We start from the raw sequence: 22,792 nt of genomic DNA, 5'->3' as shown, positions 1-22,792 counted from the left end.
GGACAATATTCTGAACACTTGTAATAAAAATAGAAATCCATAAGAGAAATTCATACATACATTCTGTCCATCATTTGTGGAATCACTCTACAGCTGTTTATCAAGCTACCATATACCAAGCATAGTTCGAGATGCTGGGAAAGCAGCAGTAAGTAACCCCCAAAAGTCCTTTCTCTCATACAGCTTACATTCTATTAGGAGGCACAACACTAATGTAATAAACAAATACATATTAATTCAGTTGTAATAAGCTTTAAGAAAAATTAAAAGAGTAGGCTACTATAGAGGAGGGAAGGTGGTAATTCAGATGAGGGCTGTCAGGGAAGACATCACTGATTGACTGATATTGAAGAGAAGTCTGAATGAATTGAAATGAGAATTACATGGATATCTGGCAGAAGAACATTCTAGATGATGGAAGTCACAGGTGTGTTCAAGGACCAGCAAGGAGACAGGATGACAGGAGCAGAGTAAGCCCTGAGAGAGTATGGAGATGGGATCACAGGAGCAGTGAGACGGACAGGTCATGGTGACCTTCACAGGCTACTGGAGAACTTTGGATTGAATGCTGAGTGTGATGAGAAGCCCTGGAAGGTTCTCAGCTGAGGACATGCTGTTGCTGTGCTTGGGGTATTGTTCTTGCTGTTCCAGAAGAGGGAGAGGGTGGGAATAGGAAGACCAAGGAAGATGATGGTTTGCACTTGAGTAGCAGTGGAGGTGGAAAAAGTGATCAAATTCTGAGATGTGTTATGAAGAGCGATGAAGAAAGTCTTGCTATTAGATTGGAGATGAAGAATAAGAGAAAGCTAAGTTCTGTGGAGATTTTGTTTGTTTGTTTTTCATTTTTGGCCTGAGCAAATGGAAAAATTGCGCAGCCATTTACAGAGAGGGAGACTACAGGGGAAGGAACAAGTCAGAGAGGAGCATGGAATGAAAGGCTCAGCTCTGAACATCAAAGACATGTGTGTGCATATTAAGTGTCCAGGTGGTGGCGTTTCACGGTAGGGAGGGGAGGGTGTATGTGAGCCAGCGGTTCATGGAAGGAGTCATGGCTGGAGTCGTAATTTGGAAGAATCAGCGTGTAGGTAGTATTTATATCCCTGGGAGGTGATGAGCTCACCTAAAGAGTGAATGTAGAAAGAGAACACCGCTGACCTTTGGAAAATTCAGGTCTTCAGCCCTTATTGTTGGCATGAAGTGGAAGCTCTTAACTCTGCCAAATGTAACTCCTTTTCCCTTTCCAGCCTCACAGGACTTTCAAGTGGGCGGAACATCTCAAAGCTGCTAAGTCCTATTATCCGAGAAAGGCTGCAATAATTTGTAATGATGATGAATATTTAAATGCCTTTTCTCCTTTTCATTCTTTGATTCTTTCTTTTAACAAAGAACCTTTCATTTTGAGGTTCTATCACCTATCACTTAAAGAGGGGGAGATTTTTATTATTTCATGCTAACGTATAGTTAAAGAAAAGTTTTTTTTTCCCCTTTGGTTCTTATTATCCTTGCTAAATACCATGTAACAGAGGTGAACAGAGCTTTGATGAGAGAATCCGCATCATTCTCAGGGGGAGAAAGCTGAGGGCACAGAGGGAGAAGGGATACGAAAGTCACCACATTAAACAGAATTCCAGAGAAAGACACCATTATTTACCCATAGAAATGGTTTATAATTAATATAACTCTTACACTTTGGGGGAAGGATGTATCTCTCTGCTGCATTTTTCCTGTCAGCAAAAGTGCATCCGCATCTCCATCAGGACCACCTGTAAGCAATAAACTAACTGGCAAAAAAACAAAAGGAGCAAAGACCTTGTCTCAAATCAGCCTTTTCCATATACTGTGACAATACACTGTATTAAAGTGTCCAAGTCAAAAATTATCACTAAGAAGTGTAATTTTTCTTGCCTCCTGACAGGGAAGAGTCAAGTTTGCTTTGCAGTGAGTATATAAATCAATTATGCTTGTTTGTTAAAAAAAAAAAAAAAAAAAAGCTTTGCAACCAGAATGTTAATTAAAATTGATTGCATTACACAAACAACCAGATATTGTTCACTGTATCCATGCTTAATGAGCCTGAACACGCTTTTGATAGAACAAGCAAGATAAATGGTTATATTTAAGAGCTTTTGACCAACCATGAATTTGCCTTAGGGTAGTTCTTGTTCTCTGGGATGAAAGTTACATTCAGCCAGACAAGAATGTCAATGTCTGGACTGGAACAGTGGACAGCCCACCCTGGTGGAGTAGGTCACCCAGAATGTGAGCCACTCTGGGTCTGGATCTCAGGTTGTGACATCATGTTCTGCATACAAGATCATATCAACTACACAGAGAGATAGTTGTACTTCTTCCTCTCAAATCTAATGCCTTTTATTTCATTTTCCTGCCTAATTTCCCTGCCTAGAACCTCCAGTATAACATTCCATAGAAGTAGCTGTGGCACACATACGATCTTGGGAGGAAAGCATCCAGTCTTTCATTGTTAAGTATGATGTTACCTGTGTGTTTTTCAAAGATGCCTTTTATCAGGATAAAGGAAATCCCTTTGATTATAGTCTGTTGAGTGTTTTTATAATAAAAGGGTGTTGGACTTTGTTATACTGAGCTATTGAGATGATCATGTAGGTTATCTTTCCTTTATTCTATTAATACGGTGTATCACATTAATTGATTTTTAGATATTAAACCAACCTTGCCTTTCTCAGATAAATCCCACCTGGTCATGGTATATAATCCTTTTTATATGTGACTAGATTCAGTTTGCTAATATTTTGACAAGGATTTTTGTATCTATATTCATAAGAGATATTGGTCTCTAGTTTTGTTTTCTTGTGCTGTCCTCATCTGGCATTAGTATCAAAGTGACACTGGCCTCATAGAACCACTTAGTAACTGTTCTGTCCCCTTTATTTTCTGGAAGAGTTTGTGAAAAAGTGGTATTAATCCTTCCTTAAGTGTTTTGTTGAACTCACCAATGAAGCCATCTGTGCATGAGCTTTTCTTTGTGAGTAGTTTTTATTTTTGTTTTGTGTTTTAATTACTAATTCAGTTTCTTTACTTTTATAGGCCTATTCAGATTTTCTATTTCTTATTGAGTCACGTTTGATAGTTTGTGTCATAACATACTTTTAAGAATACTCATTCCTGCTTTAATGAGCATTTGTCATCCATTCCACCAAAACACAGATAGTTCATCATATCAGGACCACTGTTTTCCCTTATCTACCTCTCGTCCCCCTTTAATGGATTCTGACATTTGAGAAGAAGCAAAGTAGGGGTCATCAGATACATTAAGGAAAATATATCACCAGATACTGTTCACTGTATCCAGTGGATTATTATAAAATGTGGGAGTCAAATTTTAACACCCTTATTGTTTTCTTGGGCTCTAATATAGCTGTTTGACCCAATTCCAGAATGTCCAGGATTTCTATCCAGCATTTTCATGGTGGAATAATTATTCCTAACAACAAACATTGAAATGCACTTTAGAAAACAAGAGCTTATGAAACTCACTATAGTACATGAATCTTTTATTTAAATTCTGATTCACAAAATAAGTCATGTGATTTGAACATAGATTAAACCATGATAATTGTCACTAAATCTGTTGAGATTTGAGTAATTAAAGGCCAGTATAATCCATTATCACATCCATTCATAAGGAAATTCAGCTATGGCATATCCTATGGAATATGTAGATATTGTCTCCATACTTCTAATTAAAACTGAATGGTTGGCTCTTTTTCAAAGGGAAAAGGAAGAAAGTTGAAGTAACTGATTTTAATTATTCCTAAGTTTCCATCTAACCACTAATGCTATCATAGTACCTAGAAAAAAACTTGAGTTAATGGATCAGAGTCCTCTAAAGAGAACAGAAATGGCCTCAGGTATTTCACCATGGGAATTTAATAAAGTGAAGTGCTTACAGAATGAGGGGAAAGCTGAGAAACCAAACAGGAAGGCAACCAAGAGGTGAGCAAGGGAGGAATATGCTACCACCCTACGTTTGAAGGGACACAGGAGAGACGTGGTATCACCATAAATGCAGGATCCTGGACTTGCCTGCAGAGGCTAGAACTATGACCAGGCAGGATTTTTCCCCGACAGGGATCTGGAACCTCAGAGACAGCAGGAGTTGCAGCCCGTTCAGAGAATGACTGCTACATAGAGAGTGAGGAGAGATACCCATGCTTCCTCCTTCCCCCTTCCAGTCATTCCCCGTTACTTCCCATTGACCAAACCTTGTTAGAACCAGTTGGCAAAGAGTCTGGAAAATGGAGTTTGTAGGAGATGGAATGGAAAAGTGTTTGAAAACAAACAGGAAATTACTAGCACACTTAGTGATGAATTTTCCCAAATTTGTTGAAATACATTAGCCTCCAAAGGCAAGAACCTCTGTGAACAGCAAGGGGAATAAATATAAATAACACTACATGTGGTGTATTGTACTCAAACTGTTGAAGCCAAAGAAAAAAAGAAGGAAAAAAAAAAAAAACTGTAAATGAAGCCAGAGGAAAAAAGACATTTCATACAAGGCATCAGTGATGGAAATATTGGCTGACTTCCTATCAGAACCACTGATATAAGCATAGTCAATCCTGAATTAAATATTCAGTAAAAATATTCCTTTTTTAAAAAATGAGATGAAAGACATTTTGCAAATGAAAGAAAGCTAGAGGAATTCATCACCAGCAAACCTATAGTATAAGAAGTGCTAATGGAAGTTCTTCAAGCTGAACTGAGATGATACCAGAGGCAAACTTGAATCTACAGGAGGGAATGAAGAGCAGAACATGCTTAATATGTAAGAGTATAAAAGACTCTACCCTTATATTGTATTATTTTTTCTAAAAGACTGCTGATGATTTAATGTAAAAATAAGAACTACACTAAGAATTAAGATGCAGAGAAGAGTGGGATTATATTGTTGTCAGGACCTTATGTATTTTCAAAGTGATGCAATATTAATGCTAAGTAACTTCTGATAAATTAATCATGTATATTTTATTTCTTGAGCAATCACTAAAAAGTACAAAAAGGTATAGCTAAAAAAATCAATAGAAGAAATTAAAAGTCCTATGAAAATATTAGATTAATGAAAAATGGCAATAAGGGAGAAACAGAACCAAAAAGACATGAGACAAATAGAAAACAAATAATAAAATGGCAGATTTAAAATAAAGAATATTGACAAATATAATGGACCACACCATACAAACCAAGCAGTAGGACAATAGACAAGAGATGGTAATATGGTAGGTTTATTATTAAATGTATAAGGACTAAACACTCCAAATAAAAGCATGACAAAGCCACATACTGTCTACAAGAGATGCTCTTTAAATACAGAAGGAAGTTAGGTTAGAGTTAAAAGGATGGAAAATAGAGATCATATAAACAGTAAGCATAAGAAAGTTACTGTACATATGTTGATATCAGACAAAGTAGACATGAAGGCAAGAAGTGTTAACAGAGATAAAGAGCAACATTGAAAATTGATGAAACGTTCAGTTTGTCAGAAAACATAAACTCATTAAATGGCATATACTTAAAACACAGCTATAAAATACTTGAAAGGAAAAAAACCTGAAAAAAAGAGAGATAATTAGACAAATCAATAATCAGATTTAGATATTTAGTATCCCTTTTATATCTTACTATATATAAGGATATTGAAAAGCTGAGCAAGATTGTCAACCTATGAATTGGCATTCATAGAACACTAAGTCTAACAGTAAAATACGTGTTATTTTAAACTGTACATGGAACATTGACCAAGATATAAAATAAAATCATCCCAACAAATTTGAAAAGATTGAAATAAATATGAAAAGATGAAAAACTTACAGACATACCTAACTACACCAACGCCAACTTAGTAACTGAAAACAATAGAATATCTAAAAATAATCCCAACTATTTCAATGTTAAACTGTATACTTCTGAATAACCTATGAGTCAAATAAAAAAATCAAGACAAAGTAGAAAATGTTTGGTATATCAAAGTAAAATGTGTAGAATGTATCTATAACACTAATTTAGAGAGGATTTAGAGAGCTTTAAAATACTTATATTTGAAAAAAAAAAGAAAGTTAAAATCAGTTGTTTACATTTCCAACATAGGAAGCCAGAAAAAGATGAGCAAATCCTGTGAATAGAAGGGAATTTATACTAAAGAAGAAATCAGTAAAACAGAAAACAACCAACAGAAAAAAACAACCAACTTTTGGCTAAAAGTTGGTTCTTTAAATTTTTTTTAAATGCCTAACCACTAGCAGGACTGATCAAGAAAAAAAGAGCAGTAATCACAAACCACCCAAACTAATAATATAAGGAATAAAGTGGGATTTACTACAGATCCTACAGGTTTTAACAGGATAAATATGGAATGTTATGAACTACTCAAGGCCAAAACTATCTACAATTTAGATAAAATGGGAAAATTCATTGAATATACAACTTATCAAAACTGACGTGTATGTAATCAAAATTTAAATGGGTATTTATCTACTAACTGTATTAAATTTTTTTTTTACTCAAGTGATTTCTGTATGAATTTTACAAAACATTTTAAGAAAATAAGATAGAAAGAACTGGTCAAATACTAACTAATTTCATAATTGTGAATGGATGAAAGTGTCCTATTCTTGGAAAGACACTCAAAGATTGAGGCTACAAAGCAAAGGCCACTTCTGTGCCATCTTTAAAAGATGTAGCTAAAATTAAAAGATAGAGAAATGTTGGAAATAAAGGATGGAAAAGAGTTATTTCAGGAAACAGCTTACAGAAATAGGAAAGCTGCAATAATATAAATTTCTGACAATATAGAGTTCAAGTGAAAAGCATTTAGCAATGAAAAAAAGAGACATATTACAGTACAATCACCAAGAAAAGTTAAGAATCATAAATCTTTATGCACTCCAGCATCTCTCTGAAATAAACAGACACTATTAAAATGTTCAGATGTATTTACAAACCCACAATCTTAGTTGGAAGTATTAATACATTCTAAAATTGACACACCAAATTGAGACAATAAGTCAGCCCACTGGGGATCTAACTAACTCATCAGACTCTGACAATAGATATATTGAAAGAACATGCTTTGTTTCCAGCAAAAAGAGAATATAAATATATATATATCATTTTTAGATATTCATAAGACATAATAGAAATAGAACGTATTTATCACATCACAGAAGAAAAAGAAATTGTCAAAGTAGAAATAACAGAGACCACAATCTCTGATCAAACCTAATGAGATTAGAAATAACAAGGACAGACCAAAAATAATCTCCTTGTGGAATTACTCTTGTATTAAAAGGAAATGGAAATTGAAATTATAGGCTTTTTAGAAAATAATGACAATGAGTAGCTATAAATCAAGAACAGTGGGATTTGGCTAAACCAGTAATTACAGGAATATTTATGTCCTTAAATGCATTTATTAGAAAATACAAAATATTGGCAGTAAATGACAATCAAGAAAAAGAACAATGAAAGTTTAAATAAAGAAGGAGGAAGGGGTTTTTTTAAATTAAATCAGAAACCAATAACATAGAAAATGATCAGAAAGCATAGACCTTAATTATAAACCAAAAGTTCATTCTTTGAGAAGTTCAACAAACATGCAAAACTTCAAAAGTTTGATCTAGAGAGAATAAGAAAAATAACATTAAGGACAAGAAGTCGCTTCAAATATTGCTACTTCTAAAATTATAAGAGAATATTAAGGAGATTATTTCATATTCAAAAATCTAATGAAATGGATAATTTTCCAGGAAACTTGAACCAGTAAACATGACAGAAATGTGACATGTCTACTCCTAAAAACAGAGTTGGGGTCAGGAATACAACTGTGTGGATTAGAAAACTAATCAACTGTGTGCACCCTGACCGTACCACTTGGTAGGGGTGTAACTTTAGGCAAGTTTCTCAACTTCTCTGGGTGTCAGTTTCTCTTTGGTAAAATGAGGTAATAACAATAACTGCTGTCCAGGATTACACATACATATAAAGCCTTTAAAACAGTGCTTGACACATACATAGTCAACATTCTGTCATCATGTTATCATGTCATCACCCCATCACCATCACCCTCACTATCACCAGATGGTTTTATAGCTGAGGCTTACCAAACCTTCAAGAAGAGATCAGTTGTATTTAAGCAGTTTCAGACCTGAATTCCCTGGCGGTCCAGTGGTTAGGACTCCACACTTTCACTGCAGGGGCCACAGGTTTGAACTAAGATCCTGCAAGCCACAAGGTGTGTCCAAAAAAAAAAAAACAGTTTCAGACCTAAGAGAAAGCTATAATGTTTCTGAAGTCAACCTTATGCAGCTGATATCACCTTGACACCAATAAGGAACCAAGAGAGCACAGAGTCAAAGAAAACCCATCAGAGCTCTCTTATAAAGATGCATGAGAAAGACGGCAAGTGGAAGTTTAGCAGATGAGTTCCTATGTCTCTCCTGGGTCACAGGAGTAACGAGAGCCCTCCATACACTCCCCTCCCTCCACACTGCCTGGCTAATAGGAAGCTCTGAGAGTCTGTGATGGGGAGATGCTGAGATTTTGGTTTCTGACCAAGGACTAAGGAGTGATGTCTGAAAAAAAGGGGTGTTTGGGATAGGAAAATAAGGGGGCATACGGTGCTTCCCTTTCCTAGGCTGTGAACCACTCAAAACAGGGATGACATTGTACTCGTATTTGCACCATTCCAGCCCAGCATGGGCCTGGCCATGAGACTAGTCAACAAACAGGTGTATCTGATATATATACACCTTCCTAGCAGACACTTATTGTTTCTCATAAGATGTGAACAAATGTCATTATCAGGCCAGGTATTTGAAAGCATGGTGCACCACGTCTAGGAGCTAACTCAGTACCCCATAAATATATCATTAGGTCAGGTTCAAGCGCGTAGTGGTTTGAAGTCCAGGTTTTGTAGACCTTGCTTGATGTGTAATCATCTCTCAAGATAGAGTAGGTATCTGAGTGTGAGCTGAGTAGACCCTTCCCATCCTGATGGCATGAGGGGATTACTCAGTTCACTGATTACTTGCCTCTTTTCCCTCCCCGAGGGGCTCACAGCTGTGCACTCACTGGGCATTTCAGCTTGTTGCTGGTTTGCATCTGAGTCTTCCTTTCAGTGGATTGACTTTCAGGGTTCCCGTACCCTTCTCAGTGCCAGTTCTTCTGTCTCTTTGGTATCTCTAGCCGACCTCATTAGCAAGAGCTTCCACTGTGGTTTCAGGTATCACTGACCTCCCTTTGGATGCTGCATCTGAATTTCATCCAATTATTCATTATGGCTCACCTTTTTTAATATGCCCAACACTGCTTCCTTTGGATTACATGACGTTTTAAGAGGCCTTGAATTTTTTAATTATTTAAAGGACCTCTCAGTAATGCATACAATTCTTATGACCACATTTATCTACCTGTAACCTGTCGGTGGCAGAACCTGTAACTCAGTGGGCACCCTTTTCACATGATCACAGGAAGCTTGTGTGTTCATTGGCTCATGCAAGATTGTAAAGGCCACGGCCTGTGAAATCTTTGGGGAACCTCAGTAAACATTTAGCTGCATCAGTCTTGAAGGAAATTGTATCTGGTTGTCCTGGGGAGGGTGAGGACTCCATGTTTCCAAGCAAACCAGATGAGGCTGCCCTGGAGGTAGCAGCTGCCAGGACATCAACAGAAGGGAAAAGGGCACCGAGATGGACGTGATCAGGTGTGGGCATGAGAGTGCTCTTTGCAGAGGCAAGTCATATAAAGATGGTTTTTCTTTAATGAAGAACTGATGATTGTTGGGCAGTTTTAATGGGTCATAGCAAGTTGATCAGACACAGCCATAGATATTTTTCTATGGACGTATCTTTGGTTTGTTTTTAGCTCCATTTTCATTTCTCAAGAAATTAGTGAGGTTTGAAGTCCTCATTTAATGAAACCCTAATTAATCCAAAAGTATTCATGATGGCTTTCCAGAAAAATCGAAGCTATCCCCACACTAACCTGTTCCTTTTTGTTTCCTGGTAGAACGTCCATTCTCGGGATTTCCTTTGGAGCTGCATTTCTCTCGCTTGCCTTTATCCTTTTCGTCTGCTTTGCTGGACAGCTTTTGGTAGGTACTTCAAATATGGAATTTCTTTGAAAAGTGTGCTTATTGAATGAAAACTGATTTCTTCCTCAAGACAGGGAGCTTGTTGATTTACTGTTTCAGGAGATACACATCCAAGTAGAGAAATATGAACTCTTCATGTCAACAGCCCAGAGTATAAACTGAGGCAGCCCATGCACAACCAAGACACTAATCTGAAGGTTACTTGAAATGTTGGGTATCATGCTGTAAAATTGTATTTATGTTTATTTGTTTCTGTCAACATTTTTTATCTCCTTTAAGTTTTCAGAGTATTTATAGGAGCAAATAATAGGAGGCTTTTAATGACCAGGAGAATTAAAATGTAAACCAAATGTGTCTTTAATGTCAACTTTTAAGGTATAAAGTTTTGGAAAATATGAAAATAACAAATGTAAAAATATCTCTTATTGGTGTTTTAATTTAAAAGTAATCATTGTCAGCACTTATGGTTTAAATGCTAGTTCAGGATATAAGAATTAAATCTCACTGTATTCTTGAGTCTAAAGCAAGTGTTGCTGGGTGGCCCTAGCTCCATGAGAGCATACTGAGAAAACCAACAATGAGATAGGAGTGCCAAAAGACAGTCAAGGTTTCATTTTGTTCATCCGAGGTGAGTTGAAACAGGAGAGGCCACTATGAACCAGATTCCAAGCATTGGGTGCATTCTAGTTGGATATGTGAAATCACTTGGCCAAAAAGGGTTAAGGTTCCAAAACATGTCCCTACCTCTGGACAGTAGACACTGCCTCCTCTGCCTTGTACCTTTGCCAACATTTGTGGGCTTTGTTTGCTATATCATAGTTTATTTGTTTCCAGTTGGATTGGAAACTCTTCCAAAAGTGAAACTGTTGTTTCTGATTTCCTTGAATGCACACATGGCATCTTGAGTCTCTTAAAAATCCCCTGAAGACCTTGTAGGTTGTAGTGAAGATTGAGTAACTGTTGACCACGGGAATCCTTGTCAAGTTCTAAGATACAAGGAATTCTTAACATACAAGGGAGCCTGACTTTCTATGTTCAGATTTTCCTTGGGTGGAAAAGCACGCAGACTCCACCCTTTCTCTTCCTGGCTCCCAAAAGACTTCTGCAGCCATTTCTCAGGTTTTCAGAAGAGGAACGGTCATTTGTGGTCCCATTGGAAATACAAACCCTGTTCTAATTAAAGCAGATTCTACCACTGCGTCTAAGTAGCCATCCTTCTCTTTTTCTATTCCAAGGAATCCAGTCTTGGGGGTGGTGGGAATAGAGTGTATATTTAGGGTTTCAAACTGACATTTCTTTCCACTATCTAAGTTGCTATAGGAAAGAAACAGAGAGCCAGAGGAGGGAGAAAGAATCTCCTGAGCAACTTTGCTGCCTTGGTGGGAATGCTTTGCTCTTATATAAAGTCTCCCCTCTCAGCCTTGGTATAATCTGACCTCACTGTTGAACCTTTTGTGGCTTTTGGTCCCTCCTGTACCTGCCAGTGGGGCCTCAGGGTGTTCAAGATCCAACATTCCTGGCTCCTGGTTCCTCCCACTCCCCGAGGGCTTTGCAAGACTCTGACACCCACACACCAGATGCTAGGAAGTTCTTAACTCTGTGTTGTCTCAAAGAGAAAAGTTCAAGGCTGCAAATGAACTAGTGTTTAACCTCCTCCTCACAGGAAGCCTGTACTTTGCCAAAGTGGTCACGAAGACCAAACTTGAAGACATCTGGTCTTTCTAAACTTGAATCAATAGGATCTGTGAATGAGTCTGCCCCCAGAGGCCAGCTGTGATGCTTGGTCCAGATGTAATCCTGGTAAAATTCAAAGAGGAATTCTTCTCATTCCAATAAGAGGTTCTTTTCACTCTTTAAAACATTCTGTAAGGATTTTTTTTTTATCTTTCAACATCAACCATAGTCATGCAGAAGGTTTTAAGTGTGCTTTCTAGTCTACCCTCCAAATTCGGTCAAAAACTACATATATCACCTTTGAGACTTTGGTGAAGTCTTTGCCAAGCCACAGTTTCCTCACATGGAAATTGGACATCAACCATCCTCATAGCTTCTCGGGATGATTGGAGATATTAAATGTTAAGGACCTAGCAGGATACCAACAGATTTTCAACAAATAGCGGCTACCATTATTTTCCATTACTGCATATTTTAGAGTGCCTATTCTTAGAACACTTTCGACAAACCCTTTTTTAGGCAACAAACAACGGCATTAACTTTTTAAAACTTAATATGAGTTCTCATAGTGTTTTGAACAAAGACCAAAATGATAAATGCTTGCTTCTGTCTCTTTAAAAAAATTACAGTTCTTACATGTGACATTTAATGTAATACTTGTGTCACTCTACAAACAACAAATTTAAATTGAAGAAGAAAAAAAGCCTATGTCTATCACAAATATTCCACAGTGGTCATAGAGAAGACGTATGAGGTTTTATTGTGATTTGCACTTATTTATGGATTAAATACTAAGTTTATGAAAGAATGCTGAATATCCCAGACTCATCTTCTATTAACTGATGTTCACCTTTTGAAAACTTAAATGCCAAAGGCAGTATCAATGCTAATATCGGTATTAAAGTCTCCGTATGAAGAAAGAAATTAAAATACATCTATGAAGGAGGTTGAGAAAAGGTAGGCCTGACAGATATTTTTCCTCCAAGACCTTTACCTTTATTATCCTCTGTTGCACAAAAAGTGCAACACAGTAAGTACAATCGATAGGTCGTTGTTCAGCTGGGTGTGACAAAAAGGTAGAGAAACATCAAAGTGGGCAGAAAATAAGAGTGATAAGGAAATGCAATTTTTTTCCCATTGATTAAAAAGATATGTGTTCAGTGACACATTCAGAGACAACTGCCAGGGAATCTGTTTGTTATAATCATGATTGCTGTGGGAAGCCCGGCCTCTCCTCTCCCTCCGGTCACCCTAGCCCACACCTTCCCCGAGGCTTTCCCAGCAATGCTGGCCTCCCTTCCCACTTCTTAGTTCTTGCCCATGGGGGTGGGCTCTGTACCTACTCGCCTTCCTAGAAACTTTCTCAGGAGCATCAACAGCCCTTGTGATGGGTCCTTCTTTGAGCACCATGGGACTCAGGATCTGCACCATGTAATTTAACACTCGATTGTATAACATCTCTCTGACCCCCAATTTTTTTATTTTTTGGTTAGTGTGACTGCTGTTTCTCCTTGTGTGTAGTAGGTTCCTTAAGGCCAGGGTTGTTTCCTACACTTGCTTTCTATCTCCCAGGGAATCCAGCAGAATGCTAACCTCATAAATGAGTTTGTAATGAGCATATGCTAAGTAAGCGCTACTGGACTTCTTTGATTTCCATGAGGTTCTTTTTCCTTTCTCCACTCATCGGGCTCCATGTAACACCTCCCTTGTCTCACCAACCCTCCCCCATTCATCCTCAGGCAGAGTTATGTGCCCTGAGAGCCTGTGTTCATCCTTCTTTCTCCAGATGCTCTGGCGTGGGGATGGGCTCTGTGTGTAAATGAATATACAAAGGACTGAATGGTGGTCCATGGCCCTCATCTCGCTGCACTGAAATTGCTTCTCACGCACCATGATTCCTTGACTCTGACGTGCTTCAGGCTGACTTCTCCTTTGGAAATAATCTCCTAACCTTCATAAACTAATTCTGAAGAGTCCTCCTTTTCCACCACTGGCTTCCCTAGTGCCTGCTGTTTGGGCTTCCTATTTTCTATTCTGATTTGTGTTCTTTTAGGTGAAAAAATCATCGGTGAGTTCACCTCAGCCCTGTTTTTTTCATTGAGTATTTCAGGCACCTGAAACACAAGATAAATATTTAATGTCAGTTACATTAAAGGCAACATCCTGGCACCACTGCTCGGAGAACATCCCACACCCACCCTTGCCCAGACTTGACTTCCCCCAAGCTCGCAGCTCTGAACTCAGCTCACAGTCACCGCATCCCTGATCCCAGTTCTGGCAAGCTCCTGGCTTGCCTGCATCCTGGACTATCATCCCGTGTTCTCAGTTGTCAGACATCCTTCCCTGCCTGTGCATCGTTCCACTTATGAGGTGCTTAGTTTTCTACAACAGACACTGGTTAGCATTTCACAATTGTAAACTTGAGAGCTGAAAGGGACCCAAGAGATAACCTTGGTCAGCCCCGCATTTTGTGGATGAGGAACCCAGGACTCAAGATGCCATTCACTTCAATGAGTTCCCATTTCTACATACTTAAAAGAAAAGTTTTCCTCCATGAAAAATAATGCAGGAGTTGTAAGCAGATCTCTTGAGGTTGGAGACAGAGACTTTGGATCAGGATCAGGGATGTGATCACTATAAGATCTGCAAAGGTTTCCTGTCCTTGGATGAGAACCTTCAGAACCAACGTAAACTGCTTATGACAGGCAAGATCCCGTGAATAGTTCTGTATCTGACCTCATTGCAGTTTAGAAATAATAAATGTTATATTATATTAAAATTACTCTGCTAAGCATGTTATATAGGCTGGCTCATTTAACCACACAAGAGTCCTTGGAGGGAATGCTTATTCTCAAATTAATGAAACAAACAAGCTCACAGAGGCTACATAATTTGCCCTGTAGTGTAGAGCAAGTAGGTTTTGGAGCCATTGGAAACAAGCCTTAGAACCCTTATAATTATTTGGAGGCAGGTTCCAGGGGGTGCTAGGCCATGTGTGGAGAGTCACTGGCAGACAGGTGCTCAGAACGAAGCAGGAATGACCACATTCATGATCATGGGCCATCATGGCACTGAGGTTGTCTCTGGTGACTGCTCAGCATCAGTTGGTCAGAATCACATAAGTCAGTCAAGATAACCTCACATAGAACATAATTCATAGTCTAGTTTTCCAATATATGCAGCTGTTGACCCAGTTTCCATAAAGCTGGATTCTGGGCAAGGTATAACTCCATCTTAAGAGTCATTCAGTAAAATGGAGGAAAAATGTTAATTTATAAGTTGATTTAAACTCCAAAATATTCTAGTAGGAAAGCATCCTTAATAATAATAATTTGCAAAAATGTTTTTACATATGTGAGAGCCCTTTAAAGTGCATTCAATGTATATTATTTTATTTGATAATCCAAAGAATCCATTTTACCTAAGTAGAAACTAAGATGTAGAATAAGAGATTGTATTTTCATGGCACTCAGCAATGAAAAATAATAATAGCTGTCATCATCACAGTAGTAATAATAATAAGTGCGTATTTACTGCCAAATTTAACTTTCTAAACTACCTGAAGTAGACTTACATCTCTGGAAGAAATACAAGAGATATAACTATAAATAACACACACACCAAAAAGAAAAAAAAAAAAAAACCTCCTTGATGAAATGTATTTTAGAAGGAGTATGCCAGATTCAGCAAATGAAAATGTTAGAAAATGTCAGGAGAATTTTTTTCTCTCAATGTGGTTTTCTTGTGCTTTGTATAGCAGAGATAATATGACATCAGCCCACCAACGTTGTTCCAGGCAGAGATGAAAGCACAAACATAGAGATTGTCCTGGGGAAGGAAAGTAGGTCACACACCAGCTGATAAAAAAGCTTTCTACCCACAGGAGTGTTTTTTCCTTGAAGTCTATTTTCTCTAATGTCAACATAATCAGCTTTCTCATGGTTAGTATTTTCCCAGTGTCCCTTTTCCCATCTTCTTATTCAGCTTTTCCTTGCTATATAGGTGTGTCTCTTGTAAACAACATCTAAGTGTATGTTACGTTCTCTGATCCAAGAGTCTCTTTCTTTTACCTGACAAGTGTAATACATTTATGTGTATTATAATTACTGCTAGTCTTATTTTGCTTTTTTTATACATCATGTATGTTCTTTGCTTCTGCTTATTTTTCCTCCTCTCCTGCCTTCTCTTGGATGAATGGAGTTTATTCTCCTTTATTCCCTCTAGTGACTTGGCAGTTGCTTTATCCAAGTCTTTTCTTTTAGCAATTAATGTAAAATATGTAACATGCACGTGATTAACAGGGTCCATTATTATCTCCATCTTCTTGTGAAGAGTACAAGGAGCATGCTCTAAATCTCTAAATCTCTAAATCTGATCATCCTTTTCCATCTTCCATGCAGTGCTGTTTAGATTTTTAAAATTTAAACTATTTTTATTGTTCATTTTTATCACTATTCTTGTTTAACAATCTTTGTTCACCATTCTTCTGAATGCCATTCCTTCCTCCAGATGCAGTGTCCATATTTCCATAGGATTATTCCTTTTGTAATCCCTTCCATGAGAGCCTGTGCATAATATACCCAATCAGCTTTTATATTAAAAATAGTCTTTTTTCCTCACTGACTAATAATTTAGTCAATAATTTTTCTAACATTTTGAAGACATGAGTCCATATTTTCCTGGATTTTAATGTACTGAGGAGAAATCTACTCTAATTGTTCTTCCTTGGTAGATGTCTTTTCTCTGATTGTTTTTGTAGGATTCGTTCTTTGTCTGTCTTGGTCAACTGACTCCCTGTGTTAAGGAATAGGTTTACGTTCATTTTTCCTGGTTGTGACTGAGTGCATTGTCTCAGCCACAGAGTTCATATTGTGCTCCAGGTCCACAAAGTTGTCATCCCATATGTCCTTGTATTTTGCCTCTTTCCCTGTCTTTCTGTTCTATTTTTCTCAAACTTTCATTCCAAGTATGTTGAACCTTTTTATTGTACCTTCTGTGCCTCAACATCATACTTTTTATCGCTTTATATTTCTGTGCTGTTTTACAGGTTGTTTCCTTAGAGCTATCTTACCCTCTTCAGCCTAACTATTGAGTGTTTAATCTCAATATCTACATGTTTGTCTCTAGAGAGTCTATGGAGCTCATTTTTAAAATATGCCTGTTGCTTTCTCTTAACTGATTATTCATTATGAACTCTAATCCATCTTTTATTAATTTAATCTTATTTTACAGACTATTTCAGATTGATATAATAATTGCAGATATCATGATACTAATTCTACTATCTGTTATTTCTGTTTATTCTTCCTTGTAAGGTCTTCTTATGTAGTTTATAATTTTTGTTTATTATGAGATCATTCAGTAGGGACTGCCCCCTTCCCAACTGGGATGTGCCCTGCACCCTGTGATGTGAAGTATTTTTCATAAGCAGTGTTGTTCTTGCTGCAGCTGGAGCCCCAAAGTCTTTCTCTGGTTTTTGGTCTGATTGATAACCACTCACCTTGGAATTCTCATTATGAAGCAGATAATGTGATTTCAAAACCAACACCAATATGTAGAGTTTGAATTATCTTTGCAAGTTTATTGGTACTTCCTTGATCTAGTGTATGGAGTTCTTCTAGACTTCTCCACATGGAGACAATAGCCTTCTGAGGCTTCTGGTTTTATTCAGGGGTCTTGGTCCCAGCTGCCCACCTTTTGCAGACCCAAGGCAACATCTTTTCTCTGTGGGCATTAAAAGCTCAGCCCTAGGTAATGTCCAGTTTCAGGACACTCCTAGGCCAATCCCACAGCCTCAGTCCTGCTAGCAGTGATCTTCTTCTTTGTTCCCAGCCCATAGGAATTTCTCTTTGGGTCCATCGTTAAGACAGGGAGCTTACTGAGCGAGCATCTATTATGTTCTGACTGTTTGCCAAACACCATGCTGCCTCTGGGAATACAAAGATGGGTTATGGGAGTTCCCTGGAGGTCCAGTGGTAAGGACTCGGCACTTTCACTGCCATGGGCCCAGGTTTGATCCCTGGTCAGGGAACTAAGGTCCCGCAAACTGCACAGCATGGCCAAAAAAATAAAAAGAAAAGAAAGCACAGATGGGCGTGAGGAGGCCAGTGTTCCTCACCAGGTCTCCACATGACCAGAGACAAGCGTGTCGGCAAAGATGACACAATGTGGGCGGTGCTATGAGGACCACACAGTGGATGAATGACAGAGGAATATGGCTCGACCAAGATGTACCAAGATGTACAGGTTGATTTGGTAAAATATGATTGGTTGAAATAAAAGTCTGTGGGAAATCCAAGGACAATTAAATAATTAAAGTAGACACATCAGTCTCTGTGACATTAAATGTATTAAGCAATTATTGCTGAAACTTGTTGCTGCCATTCAAAAAGATAGTCCCTGCCCAATTAAAATGACAAAGTAGGAAAGGCAAAGTGTTCCTTTAGACAACTACGCAAAAGTGTATGTTTATATGATAAACTTCACCATAGCTTTCAGGCAAGATTTTAGGATGAGTTCTAATAATAAAAATTTGTTACTCAGCCACTGTGATATAGTTATAACTTTCTGAAATGTTTCTCATTGTATTAAACTTCACCTATATAAGGATCTACTTCTTTTCAGGTACATCGGTTTATTTTAAAAAGGAACACTAATGAGACTGCAAACACAATCTGCTTTAATAATTATAATATTAAATTATGAGGAATTTTAGAAAGAGAGACTACCAGTCGTTTCCAGTGCAAAAGTTTCAAAAAGAAGAAAAGGAAGGGAGGAAGGAAGAAATGGAAAATATTTTTAGTGGAGATAGTTTTTTCTTTTTTTTAAATCCAAAACACAGATTAAGAGCATTTTATTTTTACATGGAGAATCTCTGCATCTTCTGGATGAAGAACATTAACATTCATCCACACCCTTTCTAGCAACTCACACTGCTCACTGTCCCAAGCACTAACTCCACCATAGGTTTTTTTTTTTTTTTTTTTTTTTTTTCTGGCTGCGTTGAGTCTTCATTGCAGTGTGTGAGCTTCTCATTGCAGTGGCTTCTCTTTGTTGTGGAGCACAGGCTCTAGATTCTCAGGCTTCAGTAGTTGTGGCATATGGGCTCAGTAGTTGTGGCTTGTGGGCTCTAGAGCACAGGCTCAGTAGTTGTGACTCATGGGCTTAGGTGCTCCACAGCATGTGAGATCTTCCCGGACCAGGGATGGAACCCATGTCCCCTGCATTAGCAGGTGGATTGTTAGCCACTGTGCAATCTGGGAAGTCCCCACCATAGGGTTTTCATATAAGTTTATATTCTTTCTCCTTTTACATCTCCCACTACAGTTAGTACCAATTCCATATTTATCAGTGGATGCATGTGGCATTACTAGCCAAGAGCATTTCTAGAAGGATTTCTAACATTTCTTACTTACAGTGAGCTCACTGTAAGTAAGAAGAGACAATCATAGAACACAGTGAGCCTCACTGATGATCATGGCAGGGAGGAAACAGATTTGGCTGAGACGATGCCAGTGATTAAAGCAAAGATCAGATAGAATGACTACCCTGAGTACAGAGCAGGCATGCTCTCATTTTCGTATGCATGGCATCTTCTGAATAAACACCACAATATTCTTTGAGATGTTATCATTTATAATGTCTCATTAGGATGGTGTAAATTTTGATAAACTTTATTTTTCCATCAGGGACTCTATTTGAATACTTAACCCAAAACAGAATAAACTGAACTAAATTATCATGTTAAGATCCAAGTTGTAATTTTTATTCAGAGCTACAAATGGAATCAATGTTCCCATTTTTCCTTAATCGGATTCCTTCTATCTTAAGTTCTTAGTCTTTTTTCTCCTTTCCTCCCATCATTGGTTTCTTCTTTTCCCCCTAAGGTCTGTATCTTCCTCCTTTTCTTCCTGCACTGTCTTTGTAGTTCAGGGTCCCCATCTCCATCATCATCTATTTCCTCATCCTTGCAACCAGCAGTGTTACCAGTTTTCATATTTCAGAACAGTTGTATTTACTTTGCCTCTACTTGGTGACAGGATGCAAAGACAGGGGAGGCTGCCTGTCTCCATGAGCTGGAGAACAATGAGTATTTGGCTTGATAGGTTTAAAAACAATTTTGCGGGGGGTACTTGGAGTCACATAGGAAGACTAAACGGAGAAGGAATTGAACCTACTGCATCCTGAATCTGGTGTCCTGAGCCCAACGCACGCCAACCCCATGCGTCTTTAGTGAGCAGTTCCAAGAAGAGTTCTCTTCGCAGGGCTGAGTAGGAACATGACAGATTTCCAGGACATTCTGCCACATATACAGTAGGCACACAGAGGCAGTAGTTTCTAGGGCCACCAGTCTGTAATTTTGCCCAGCGTGTCACGGGAGCAGAAAAAGCTCACGTGTGTCTGCCCAAATCTGCTTCAGCAAATGACTAGTTTGTGAGCAGAATATAACATATTCCTATTAGATGGCATATTTGGCAATATTATCACCATGAATTATTCTAAAAATTCAAACAGTAATTTTTTTAAATTTCATAATTTCAATAGTATGTCTGTGTAATAACCAGACAATATTTTACTTAATTGACTGTGACATGGAATCTGTAATGTAATATTTAGATTTAAATATTCTCCTAAAATAGTAGTTTTGTGTTTTCTGCTCTCAAAATGTTTATCATATCTATTGACAATGTCTGTGTACAGACACAAAAGCATCCATTTTAATAATTTTCTTTTCAATAAAAACACTAATCCTAGTCACTTAGGATGCAAATACATAAATATTGCCTTAATTTGCCAGAATCCAGCCAAATGTCATCATCTCCTACTGGAATAAGAGCTGGATGACTATGATATTCTATTTGAATCTCTGCTCTTTAGTCTTATAGCTTCTCTTCCAGAATGCAGATCTGACTGTGGTCTGTGGTATTAATATTATTCCAAGTAGCATGCGTTGAACAATAGTGGTACACTTTCAGGTGGGTGTCCTCTAGCCGTGTGACCCTGAAAGATACTGCATGTTCACAGCATTACAGGGCATCTCATTGGAAAACAGACTTAATGCCACCACCAACCCCCGTCCGCATCCTGCTTTGGGGAAGAAGCTTATGGCATAAATCTGGCTCCCCCTGAGTTGCTGGTGGGAAGATGCTCTGCAGAGCCTGGTTGCCAGCCAGTGATTCAGCTCCTGGCAGTCCCCGGAATCCAGGGCAGCACTGCCCCATTCTCCCAGACAGGATGTAGCAGAAACCAGAGAAAGACCCAGGAGAATCTGCCCAAGGGCTGAGCCCTAAACGCTGTCCTGGAATTCTACATCAGTGAGGGATGTGTGCTGTAGACAAATGTTCTGCATCTTTTTATATCAGGAGCTGAAGGGGAAAAAAAAAGACTATAGTGGAATGGAAGGGAAAAAAATGTTTTTTTGTTCATCTAGATGTAGAGCAAATAAATTTTTAGTCACTAAAATGTTTCTGAGAAATATTATGTTTTCTTCACAAATATAAGAAGAGTTAACACATATGTCCTGTTCTGGGCACCTTACATAGCTCATTTAAACCTCGAGGCAGGCACTATTATTCTCATTTTAGAGATGAAGAAACTGAGGCCAGGGAGGGTAATTAACTTGCAGAAAGTTTAACAGCTATAGGGACTTGATGCGGAGCCACACGGCCGGTTACCTTTCTCACTACCTCTCATCCAGTATCACACAGTCTCATTTAATTGTTGTATCAACAGTTAACAAATTGCAGTGCTTATGTCAACAATACTATAAAGAATAAAGCAGAAAGAAAATGTGAAATAGGTTGAGAAATAAAAGCACTGTTTATTAGTGCTATTAAGGAATATTCTCTATTTGAATTTTATTGCTGTCGCAACAGTTTTATCATTATATTAACTTACTAGTGCAAGTCAAAAGTGTATAGGTGTATATTTATTCCTCCTTCTAATTTTTTTCGAAATAATACCTTTTTTTTAATGGTTCCAGGACACGTGGCCTCGGATCCACAGTCCCTTTTGCGTGAAGTTAAAATTTAGATCCCTAGGGAACTCTTAAGAATGCCTGTCAGATCAGATAACATATGTAAATACCCACTCCAGTGGGTACCGGGATACCTGGCACTGGCCAGGTTTGTGTTACCCACAGGTTAGGATTCTCCCTACTCTGCTCTCTCACCACCAGGACAAAGGTGAACATCACGATTCTGCTTCCCCAGGAAGCCTCGAGGCCTCAGTGAGCTTAGCCCATCACTGAGTTCCCACAGAGCGGAGTCTGGCCCACAGAAGATGGTGAGGGAAAGCTGGCTGTCATTCTATAAAGACCTCAGTTCCTTCCACATGAAAAGAGCTTCTTAGAAACTATAATGCCGATCAGTGCAGCATTATTCACTGTAGCCAATGCCAGTGTCCAACAAGAGATGAATGGAAAAACAAAATGTGGCCTCTACATAGAAGGTTATTCAGCCTTATAAAAAGAAAGAAGTCCTGTCACAGGCTACAGCGTGGATGAACCCAGAGGACATTATGCCAATGGAAGTAAACCAGGCACAGAAAGACAAATACTGCATGATTCCACTTACATGAGTACTTAGACTGGACAGGAGCTTAGAGACAGAAAGTAGCATAGCGTTGCTGGGGGGAAGGGGAGTTGTTTCGTGCGTGTGGAGTCTCGGTTGTGCAAGATAACAGCTCTAGAGATCTGTGACACAGCAGTGTGGAGGCAGTAACACTACTGAACTGTGCACTTCAAAATAGTTTAGAGGGTCCATTGTACATTTTTTAACACAATCAAAAATAAAAATGTTTATAATAAAAAGTAGAGCTTCTCCACGTGGAAGAAGCCCTCACAGGACAGGATGAGGTCAAGCCATCACCACAAGCCTCAGCTGAGAACGCTGGGTGTTGTCTTCACAGGTACAGGCACCAAACTGTTGTATGGTCTGGTTGTATTCTTAGGATTAGCTGCGTGTTGATCGCTTTCTACGTAAATCACCT

General features: G+C 38.4%; 1 protein-coding gene across 1 annotated transcript in view; it reads left to right on the top strand.

Moving 5' to 3' along the window:
• ADCY2 (adenylate cyclase 2) overlaps window positions 1-22,792 on the top strand; it is a gene marked incomplete at its 5' end in the record, with an annotated part of 450,707 nt that overhangs the window by 348,432 nt on the left and 79,483 nt on the right. The window contains one exon of the mRNA XM_079704024.1: window positions 10,045-10,129. Coding sequence (XP_079560150.1) covers window positions 10,045-10,129 — 85 coding nt within the window. The remainder of the gene's footprint in view (window positions 1-10,044; window positions 10,130-22,792) is intronic.

This window comes from Hyperoodon ampullatus, assembly GCF_949752795.1.
Source record: "Hyperoodon ampullatus genome assembly, chromosome: 4".
Taxonomy (NCBI): Eukaryota; Metazoa; Chordata; class Mammalia; order Artiodactyla; family Ziphiidae; genus Hyperoodon; species Hyperoodon ampullatus.
The sequence above is the reverse complement of the archived record's forward strand: the minus strand, read 5'-3'. Positions and strand labels throughout refer to the sequence as shown.